This window comes from Gadus chalcogrammus, chromosome 22 (genome assembly GCF_026213295.1).
Source record: "Gadus chalcogrammus isolate NIFS_2021 chromosome 22, NIFS_Gcha_1.0, whole genome shotgun sequence".
Classification (NCBI taxonomy): Eukaryota; Metazoa; Chordata; class Actinopteri; order Gadiformes; family Gadidae; genus Gadus; species Gadus chalcogrammus.
Window position 1 is genome coordinate 11,520,412 of NC_079433.1, and position 11,625 is coordinate 11,532,036.

Here is an 11,625-nt window from a genome sequence, read left to right on the forward strand (position 1 = left end):
GTGTGTGTGTGTGTGTGTGTGTGTGTGTTTGTGTGTGCGTATGTGTGTGTGTGCGTGCGTATGTGTGTGTGTGTGCGTGCGTGTATGTGTCTCTCTGTCTCTCTGTCTGTCATAGTTCATAGGACATAGGTCTATAACAGTCTATAGTATAGTACAAATAGTGCAAATATGAATATTGAATAAAATACTGCAGATTAAAGTAAATTGCACATTTCAACTTGTGGTCGGTAAGATGCTGACACCTAGTGGTTAGTTGAAGTTTCACAACTCAATATCTTCGTGATTCAGCTTTTCTTTTACTCCTTGTTTTACTACCGTTATATTTAAATATATATAACGGTTTATATCTTTCAGGACACACTATGGGATGATACAAATATATGGATTATGACTAAAGTGACTACTGGTTTATTGATGATACTACAACGTCGACTGACTGGCAAAGTCACGTGATTGGTGTCACATGATCTGGGACCTCTGACCGACAACATACGCCTCCTGGTTATGACCTGTATTGTCTGTTATATGGTTATTACTCAATTTAAGCAGTTCGGCAGGAGTTGCCAGTTCCAATACACTTATATTAACACGGGTATATTTGGATAGCAGGTGGTTTCATCGGATGGATTGGTCTTTTCTGATTTTGTGATATATAAAGATCTCGCGATGTGGTGTTATTGTGTTGCAGCTGTCCTTCTGTTTACTGTAATAGGTAAGAGGCATGTTCCTTTGGACACTGAATCACTGTCTTAAAACATGCTCACCACACTGATTCTACATTATTTTTCATCAAAGTTGGTCGGATTCTGATATTTACACGCGTGGTTATCGAAATGCTCAAATAAATAACAACTGCAAAACAAGTTTAAGCCATTAGTGTTTCTTCATGTTGGCCTATGTAGTAGTGCGACCTCCTCACAGGATTTACGATGTTTACGGTCAATTTGGTTTATTGACTACTTCGGCTATTAATGGGGTTAAGCTTACTCTTCTTCGTCATACATTTAAGTGACTATAGTATAAGCCTAAATCACGCCAGGGAACAATGGGATTCCCTTAGCCCTCAAACCCTCAACCCTTTGTCTCCAGGCACAGAAGGAAAAGCAGTCCTCTCGCCTCCAGAGTTTGGAAAGACTTATCACGTTAAAGGTAAAAAGTGAATTACTACACAGTTACTGTTGTCTGCTTTGTTGTGTACCTTTACTAAAGCGTTTGTGTATTTTACAGGAGTGATCTCGCTTCCCTATGCTGAAATAAAGGAACCTTTTGAGGCGTGGTTTGACACAGCAGGGAAGTCAAGCCGCATAGACTATTACTATGGTAAGAACACTTCATCTACAGAATTAAATTCCCCTTGTAAAATGTCCTTATGAGAACTGAAACCTCAGTGTCAGATCCTTTTTCATAGACTTTGGTTACACCAAATCTATGACAGAACGCTGACTGGTGGAACTCAATGAGGAAAAAAAAACCTTATCAAGGAGTAGACTCATAGCTCTACTGATCCCCTATCACATATTAAGGCTTATTATCCCAATGTTACTTAATTCCTCCAGTTTTAAATCCCAAGCATGTCCCTGGCTGCCTTTGAGCTGTATTTCAATTATTGTCGAGTCTGTACATACTTTATTGCATTTTTATTTATTTTTTTCATGACCTAGTTGAACCTAAACCTGGCCTTGTCACAAGAACATCTTTGACCGGATGATCCTGTGTTAAACTGGGCATTTGATAAGCAAAAAGTGAAGTTTTTCGAAACCATGGCTGACCATCTTGTCCAATCACCAGGACAAGTGTGCACATACCAGCTGGCGACCCAGCAGCCCTCGGGCGTGTCCTACAAGATCACCCCCGAGACCACGGAGGAAGAGCTCAACGTCATGAAGTGCTTTCAGGTCAACGGCACCAAGGACGAGCCCGTCTCCCCCCAGGGAACGCTGCCCGACCTCCAGGGCTTCCAGGTGCGTTGAGACGTCCGGTTCTCAGGGGGACATGCTTGAGGACCAATGTGCGATGTTAAAGTGAGAGCAGACTCCGCAAAAGAGGAGTACCTCTGAAAATAAAGAGTGCTCCGCGAATAAGTAAAATACAAACAAAAAATATAGATCAGAGAGGCTAAATAGATATATATTTGTTGTTATTAGTGAATAATGCTTACACTAATGGGCTTAGCTAGTTCTGGTGGGACACTCTAGTCATGCATCCTCTGTCAGCTGACGGCTAACGATGTCCAATCGAACTCACCTAAACCGACTGGCAGTCAAATGAATACTTTCCATCTCACACACACCCTCATGAAGTTCATTGTGCTGAGCAGAATGTCACCCTTCACCACCCCAGCCTCCACCTGCGTTGGTTCTGCTCTGTATCGCATATAACCTAAACAGTCGGTTAAGAAATCGGACGTACCCAATGGGTATGCTGTTTGTACTACGTATCTGCCATCTGTATTGAGGTCATTCGTAAAATTTCTTAAAACCAAACTCAATTGTTTTACCATTTCATGTAATTAAATCTAGGACAAGTTTGATTCCTGAAATAAGTCAGTCCATGGGATGTTGGCTTCAGATGTTCTGAATAAGTGTCCCACTCCGTCCGGTTCTGTCCACTCTCCTTTCAGTTCCTGAGGATGGAGTACTACTCAGGGTCCCTGTGCGAGGTGTGGCAGAACGTCACCACGGTGGGCTACAAGAAGAACACCTACACCCTGTGGGTGTCCCGGGCCGGGGCCCCCAAGGACCCCGCCGTGCCCCACCACTACGAGATGATGGGCTACGACACCCTGCTGGGCTCCCACTACGACAAGTACCTGGTGGACTACAACGAGTTCAGCCCCAAAGTGGACCCCAAGGTCTTCTCTCTGCCCCAAGGTGTGAGCTGAGCTCTGATTGGCTCCCCCCCCCCCCCCCGCCCCGTTTGGAGGGTCTGCATATTAGGGGTTGGAGTAGATGGATATCGTTGGAGTATGGAGAGCGTGGCGATTGTTACTGTAATTGATAGGGATTAGTAACTGACTTCACTTGAATGCTAGCTTTTATCAAAACCTCTCTCTCGCACTCTCTCTTTCTCTCTCTCGTTCTCTCTTAGCTATAAATAAACACTACACAATCCTCTGCACAAATACACACACACACACACACACACACACACACACACACACACACACACACACACACACACACACACACACACACACACACACACACACACTTACATGGCTGAGCTTGGAGTTTTCTATGAATAAGATGGTCACCCATGCACCTCTCCCGTCCCCAGGTATGAGCTGTGGGGCGTTCCCAGGACCCGGCCTGGAGCACCACCTGCTGGCCAATCCCATGAAGGATCTGATCCACCCGCCGGCCACAGGCCACGCCTCCCGCATGTTCGGCCACTTCAAGGAGAAGTTCCAGCGTCGCTATGACGACGAGCGGGAGCACCACAAGAGGGAGCACGCTTTTGTTCACAACCTGAGGTGGGCGCCATGTCGGTTCCGCACATCACCACGGAAACAAATCCTCGTTTTGTTTAAAGAATTCTTAGTCCTCGTGGTTTAAACGTGAAGGTCTAGGTGTCTATCGGTCCATCCTATGGTTTTGGTTTCGGGTCCCTTACCGTTTCCTTATTGTTTTTTAGTGCATCCATTTTAGGATGTGACTTGGCCAAGTCAAGGGGCCTAATTCCCATTGAGCACACCCAAAACGTTTGCATCCTCTACATATTTTAGATTTCAGCTGACTCAATTCTTCAGCAGTCATGCAAAAAAGGTTTATACATGCTAGGGAAGTCAAGTTTGGATTTTCATGGTCAATTAATTAGTCTAGCAGCCAAATATTTCCATGCATCAAATGTTCCAATAAAATAATTGTGCATTTGACTAATGCAACTTAACCGTGAAACTAATCCATAAGAATGCCACTCCTCCTCTTGCTCATCCAGGTACGTTCACTCTAAGAACCGGGCGGGCCTGGCCTTCTCCCTGGCGCTGAACCCACTCTCGGACCGCACCGTGACCGAGCTGGCCACCATGAGGGGCCGGAGACACGGCAAGACCCCCAACAGGGGACTCCCCTTCCCATCCAGCATGTATGATGGGGTGCAGGTCCCAGACTCCCTGGACTGGAGGCTTAGTGGTGTGTGTGTGTCTGTGTGTGTGTGTCTGTGTCTGTCCCTGTGTGTCTGTGTCTGTGTGTTTTGTGTCGGAAATGACTTCATTTTAACTAATAATTGAACTAAAGATTGATAATATGACATTTAAATAAATTACCCTATGGGGACTCAATGCATTAATTAAACTACGGTAGTTGTAATATTACTTCATCATTAAATGTCATCACTTTAACCATAGTTAAATTCATCCATTGAAAGATGTTTCCCCGTTTGATGCGCTGTATTCTTGAATGACGGTGCTCTCGTCATTCTCTCACCTCTTCCCTTTCACATTACACACACACATTGTTATGTTCTTCAGTTGAAATGGAGCACACTGTTTTGCAGGTGCTGTGACGCCAGTGAAGGACCAGGCCATCTGCGGTTCCTGCTGGAGCTTTTCCACCACTGGGGCAATAGAGGGCGCTCTCTTCATGAAGGTGAGAAAACACACCCAACCTCCTGCCTTCATTCAGGTTTATATCACAGGGAACTGAAGCGAGGGGCCAGTTATGTATTATACTGTGCATGCATAATGGGGCTTCTACGATATGTATGCGAGCCAATGCACAAACCTGGTCTGGGTTCATATTCTGTAACCAACATGAACATATTAGCCTAGTGTATATAGATATATATACATAAATATATATATATATATATATCTATATATAATATATAGATATATATACATAAATATTACTGCTAACATCACTATTGTGTTTCTATTTTGTTTAGTTTTTCTTAATAATAAAAAAAAAAATATATATATATCATAATAACATTAGTAATAAACTAATTCCGTGAGTAATTTCAGTTCAATGAAGCTGTTTATAAGGCGAAGCTGAAGTGAAACCCAAACAAATAAGGAAACCCAAACAAACAAGGAAAAACCCATTCAACCCATTGAGAGGTGTTTCTGCTCCCAGAACGTACCCCCTGCATCTTGAGTCGTTGTCAACCTTGCTCTCTCCAAACAAGTGCATTTCCGGCTGGATGCGGTCAGTATATCAAGAGGGGGCACTGTATCCCACCGCCTCAAAGGAATTCTTTCGGCACATGTAACCTAGCAACATGATCCAGGCGACGGGGGTCCCGGCTCCAGATTCCCAACACCCGGAGTGATGGACCCAACACTCTTTCGATTTGTCCGCGCACCTCTTCCCTTTTTTCTGTTACAAATTCCTAATAAGTCCTACCACTATGAATAGAATACATTATGGTGGTGGGGTGCGTTACAACATGATAATTTATTTTTTTACATATATATACAATATATATATATATATATATATATATATGTATATAAATATATATATATATATATATATAATATATAGCAAATTTAAAAGAGATCGTAAAACACAACCAGTAAGGGTGTGGGAATGTGGGGGAAGAGTCAGAAAGTAGGGAGAGGGGTTTGAGCGTGTCCAAGTCCAGGTTTGGCTCCATTCTTCCCGTCTATGTCAGCTCCATCTCTCAGATTTAGAAGCTCTATGTTTAGGCCCTCACAGTGTGAGATCGGCAGATGCGCCCCTAACCCTAACCCTAACCGTAACCCCCCCCCCCCCCCACACCCACACCACTGACCCCCACTGAAAACTACGACTTGCATGGAGACGCTTAAAGTTCAAACCTGTTAAACTTTAGACCGTGGAGGTCGCTTTATTCCCCTCTGCATCCTGCTCTGAGCTGATCATTGTGGTATTGATGTGCCTACCAGACCTGCTTCTCCTGTCTCTGGGACAATGGACTCAGGGAATCGGGCTAGCAGCAACAAAGCAAGCGTTGACTTTAATTAAGGCTGTCTTCCGAGGTGGGTCACCTGGTTCAAGTCTTACATGACTGAGAACTTTTTGGCCTCAGAAGAGGCAGCAGCAGTTTCTGGTCGAGGTGTCACATGACTGAATGTTTTGGGCTCAGACGGGCCAGCAGTGGGTTCTGGTCGAGGTTTCACGTGACTGAATGTTTTTAACTTGGTCTTCATGACTTGACTTAGACTTGAGACAGATGACTCAAAATGACTTTTTTAAAGTTGGATTAAGTTAGAAATTATGTATTGTAATATATATATTTATTATTTTATTTTGAAACATGATCGGGTGATTTTATAATGCAATGAATGCACGCATCTCGGGTGATTGCGCTCTGCACGGACAAAGTGCCGCTGCGTGAGCAGGTCATTACAGGAGCAGCAGTCATGGAGGCGGCAAGACCAAAAATAATTCAATTTGGGTTCAAGGATTAGATTGTCGATGATAGTAAGAAAAAGAGGACAGCGGTATGCAAGGTCTGCAGCTCAAAAATCAGTGACACGATCACCACAACATCGAACTTCATCCGTCACTACAAAACCCACAAAAAAAGGCAAGCCACGTGACTGCGTCTTTGACTGCGAGATTGACTGATTGACTTGAACTGTTCTCGTATACAGCCACCTAGAGGTTCTATTTGATTCTGCTCATAGGTTGGAGGTAATGATCATAAAAACATTTTTCAAACTATTCACATCATGGTTTTGGAATGTTTTGCAATAGTTATTGTTAATGTTAAGACATTGTTATTGTTAATGTTGAAATAAAACTCAACTTATGAACCACTCTCTTTACTGATATTTAAATGTGTAAACTGGGTTAGATCATCAGATTTTTGTATGACTTGACTTGGGACTTGCTTGACCTCAGCAATGACTTGACTTGTGACTTGCTTGATTCTCACCACAGCGACTTGGGACTTGCTTGAGACTTGAAGGTTATGACTTGAGACTTAACTGTGACTTGCACATGAGTGACTTACCCCCACCTCTGTGGAATACCCTTGGTATCGTCTCCGCCCACCATGCGGCTGCATAACGCGTCAGGGAGCAAGAAGGTGCTTGTCATGCAAATGGTCAGTGGACTTAAGTGACCCACCTGACCTCTTCCTGTCACCTTCGAGCACCATAAACACACAGACGCAGGCTGCAACATTCCTAGTGTCTAAGGGCAGCTCCCTTATGTCCTCCCACAAATGGCTTAAGGCCCTGACCGGAGCCAACGGGGGGTTTTATTGGGTAACCAACAGTAACCAATATGGAGGTAAGATAAATGCAAATATTAAACAGCAGCAGCCGCCGCACACAATCAAATGACGTTGTGTCTCTTAATTCAACTGAGAAGGTTCTGTCTCCTCAAAGTTCCTCAAAATGTACAAGCTGTTCAGAAAATTGTCCATCTAAGTGCACGTGTGTGGTTGATGGGCACCTAGGAAAATCTTTGATAGCATCCGCACGATGTTTGCTCTCAGTCTGGAGCCATGCATGTATTCCCTTGACACTATCCTGCAATCGCATAAATCCATAAAAAAACAGTACCTTACCTGCATACGTGGATATGTATTTCTATCCGTGGATACTTGAAATTGAGTTTAGGAACCCTGAGGGCTGTGGGGCTTTGGGCTTTTACTTGAATTTGGCCCATGTTGTTCACACCATTTTTTTCTTTTAATCACATTTATTTCCCATACTTCCCCTGGTGCTTCACCGAGCATGAATGCGTTGCCTCGCGCCACATCGTGTTGCGTCCCGTCTCCTTGCGACCGGCTCCTCCGGCCTGGGCGCAGCCTCCAACCTGAGGGCTCTTTGTTTAGACTCTCACAGCAGGCGCCCATCCCAACACGGCCCCCCTCCCCCGTACTGAAAACACCAATGAGCAGGGAGGCGTTCGGGGGTCTTACCGTTTGAACCTTAAAGCGTGTCAGATGTGTCTCAAGGCATGTCATCTTCAGCTCACACAGACGGCTTACGGGTCAATGGGAGCGCATATATGGTGTTGTTTGCATACCAAGATAACTAATAACTCAGTGAGCTGCGATTTTGACAAGCGTGGTAATTATGCCCTGTAGTCTATACAAATGTCTTACGAAATGTTTGTGACACTATCAATATTAATTATATTTAATTCATGTAAATCCTTAATATTAATTAAGGATTTATGTGTCTAATCCTTAGACATATAAACATCACAGAATTTCATAGGCTTTTCACAGACTTGATGAATTTGTTATGCCCTTCGATGCAAAACACCATACATTTCAAATCAAAAGACTCTTTGTGAGTCTTGACAATCTTTCAGCTTCACGTGCGGGTCTTCGGATACGATTTGACATGCTTTAAATTGGGCATTTGTTACGGCGGCCTTTGCCCGGTCGTGGTTGTTTTTACCAAGGGTTCAAGTGCGGCTTATTCTAATGCCTTATGCTATGCTAATTACGGAAAATACATTCGACAAATGTATACATCGGTATCTTTGGATGCTTTCAAATGAGTTTGGGGTGCAACAGCCTTCCTTTTGGCTTTTGTTTCAATTGGACATTTGTTGTGTGTTCAATTCTTTTAAGTTACATGTTTAGTCATTTAACAGGCCGACGTTTTCATCTGCGATCTTCCGAACACACCTGAAGCTCCAACGCGGCTTGTACTCCAAATGTTGCCTCTTTAAATCACCCTTGTATGAACCATGTCGGGGGTCGTCCAGCTCGCTGTTTTCTCTCCCTGGACTATCAACCGCACCTGGTCCATGATCGCAAATTGATGCTACCGGGAACATGTGGTCTGCGGAGGGTCACAGGGTTGTAGTTATATGGGGGGGCTATGTAACAAGTTATTTCATTGTATATTATATGGGTGTTCCGCCTTATCACTACGGTGGGGTCAGGGTGCACCCCCGGCAACACCCAACGGTGTAGCACACAATGCAATTTAATGCAGAAATGTGACTTTTAGGGAAGATATCTTTAAACAAGTCTGAAGAGGTTTGTGACTTATGCGATTACAACTACCGGTACTAATCTATTCATCATTGAATTATGTGACACCGAACATACGTACTTTCCTGGAAAACACATTGTTTACGCAAAGAGTGGCGCGTCGACGCACGCAACAATATACTTCAAGTTTATTTTTTCAGTTTACTGGGCTTCACACAGGCTCAGTGCAGCAGCTCTCATTGATAATAGCGGAGGTGTTTTTCTGACGGCTAGACTCAAGGCTACGTGACGCAGCGGGCTAGCAGCAACAAAACAAGCGTTGACCTTAATTAAGGCTGTCTTCCGAGGTGGGTCATCTGGTTCAAGTCTCACCTGACTGAGAACTTTTTGGCCTCAAAAGAGGCAGCAGCAGTTTCTGGTCGAGGTGTCACATGACTGAATGTTTTGGGCTCAGACGGGCCAGCAGTGGGTTCTGGTCGAGGTGTCACGTGACTGAATGTTGTTTTTTCCCCCAGACTGGCCAGCAGCAGGTTCTGTCGCAGCAGATGCTCATCGACTGCTCCTGGGGCTTCGGCAACAACGGCTGCGACGGCGGCGAGGAGTGGCGCGGGTACGAGTGGATCATGAAGCACGGAGGCATCGCCACCACGGAGACCTACGGCGCCTACATGGGCATGGTGAGCCTGCGGCGGGAGGGCCTCGCCAACCCGTTCTTCCGTTGATAAGCCGCTTGGTTTTTATCTCCTTTTCATCCATAGAACACCATTTCTAACATTGAAATTGCACGTTTTGCCCCTGGGGTTTTACGGAGCAAAACGTGTTTAAAGATTTAAAGATGAAAGAACTGAAAGATGATAGTAGGCTGGTTTTATCTCCATTTCATGCATCACACATACTCATACAAACACTCTGTACTTGTTCCCTCAATTATAACCCTTTCAAGAGAAAAGCTAACCTAAGAAACATATCTTGTCCATCCATCTCCCGCCGTCTGGATCCCTGGACAGAACGGACTCTGTCACCTGAACCAGTCGGAGCTGGTGGCGCGCATCCAGAGCTACACCAACGTCACGTCGGGCAGCGCCGAGGCCCTCAAGCTAGCGCTGTTCAAGAGCGGCCCCGTGGCGGTCAGCATCGACGCCTCGCACCGCTCCTTCGTCTTCTACAGCCACGGCGTCTACTACGAGCCCGCCTGCGGTAAGAGGTTCAGGGCTATGAGGCTAAAGCCACTTGCCACTGGTTAGCAATTTGTTGAGGATTGGCCTTAAAAGGTGACGTATTATACCACCAGTGTTAAACGTACTTTGGTTCGTTTTCAAAACGGCTTGTAAGTGCTAATCACACGCATACCTGGAGGTGTAATATGTCACCCGTATGTTTGTGTTCTCATCGTATATTGTCGTTTGGATGCTTCTGAAGCACTTTGTAACGAAAAGGGCTTTATAAATACTTATTCTAAAAATGATATACTGTTTTATCATTTACATATTACAATGTGTAGGACATGACCAGAATGGTAGGCTCATACTATTCTGTTATTACTCGATAACTGTTACTCAAATAGTATTGGCTTAGCGGAAGGCTCAGTTAAGATTCCACGTCATCGCAACGTAAGGACCACGCAGACGCTTCGATAAAGCCCTGAACCTGTTTTGGTTCTGCGCCGGGTTTTAGTGAGCAGACCGCCTCGACGCAAGGGTACAATTTTTGGGAGGCGCACATCAGGCCCTTGTGGTGGACGCAAGGAGGTTCCGCAAGGGTGTAATGGTAGTAAACCCCCCTTGCGTTGGGTGAACGTGGAACCATAATCAGGCTAACGGTGCTCCTCTGGTTTCCCAGGCAGCACGGTGGAGGACCTGGACCATGCGGTGCTGGCCGTGGGCTACGGGACCCTGAAGGATGAGCCGTACTGGCTGGTGAAGAACTCCTGGTCCACCTACTGGGGCAACGACGGCTACGTCCTCATGTCCATGAAGGACAACAACTGCGGAGTCGCCACCGACGCAACCTTCGTCACACTGGCGTAGTCTGGTGCCGGTGTGTGTGGTGCGTGAGTTGGGTGTTTTTGTACACAGGTACGATATTTCTGAGTCACTCAGTCATACAGACGGAGCAGGAAACGAGCTCCTTTGAATGGTGTATTCACAAGCGTATTACGTTGAAGATAGAAATTTAGCGTTTGAAGATTTTTTACACTTTGATTTTGGGCATTTTGCAGACGCTTTTATTCAAAGCGACTTACATTCAGTACATTTTAAGATCAAACACTTCTGGTTTTTCAGTCTGTGTATCCCTTAATGCTGTAATGTCTTCTAAATGGGTGCAGTGTGCTTAAGCTATCCCACTCAATACAGCAACAATTCAAAAGGTTTGTGTTTCATGCTCTGTGATACTTTGAATGAGAAAACGATAGCAAGAACTAAAGGGCCTACTTTAATTAATGTTTTTATTTGTAATTTTTTTAAGTAAAGTGCGATGTTTTATTTTAACCTGCCTAATGTCGAAATTTTAATCTCTTGGCCCTGCGCCGTGTAATGTGCCTCCTCAGGGATGTATTGCTGGTCATTCAGTGTCTTTCCTTTTTTGTTGATTTACAAAACAAGTTATGTTAATGAGCGTCCTCTTCTTCCCTTGCTGTTATGTGACAAGCTCAATTTCACTACTTCTGCTACTTTAATTAAGTTAGCAATAAAGGCTGGATTGGTTACTATTCAATTGATTGGTTTATTTACC

At 44.6% G+C, this 11,625-nt stretch overlaps 1 protein-coding gene across 1 annotated transcript; it reads left to right on the top strand.

The window, feature by feature from the left end:
• Positions 1-470: 470 nt before the first annotated feature.
• zgc:110239 (uncharacterized protein LOC550326 homolog) lies at positions 471-11,625 on the top strand. Its single transcript, XM_056582962.1, has 11 exons — positions 471-712; positions 1,090-1,149; positions 1,228-1,320; positions 1,789-1,961; positions 2,621-2,870; positions 3,277-3,472; positions 3,937-4,130; positions 4,495-4,586; positions 9,408-9,569; positions 9,900-10,089; positions 10,732-11,625. The coding sequence occupies exons 1-11, from the start codon at positions 667-669 to the stop codon at positions 10,917-10,919; spliced, it is 1,644 nt and encodes a 547-aa protein (XP_056438937.1). The 5' UTR covers positions 471-666; the 3' UTR covers positions 10,920-11,625.

Excerpts from the sequence above, each read along its gene's own strand:
- zgc:110239 (XM_056582962.1), top strand. The coding sequence starts at position 667 with ATGTGGTGTTATTGTGTTGCAGCTGTCCTTCTGTTTACTGTAATAG. Across the intron at positions 1,962-2,620 it reads CCGACCTCCAGGGCTTCCAG|TTCCTGAGGATGGAGTACTA; the intron begins GTGCGTTGAGAC and ends CTCTCCTTTCAG. Across the intron at positions 9,570-9,899 it reads ACGGCGCCTACATGGGCATG|AACGGACTCTGTCACCTGAA; the intron begins GTGAGCCTGCGG and ends ATCCCTGGACAG.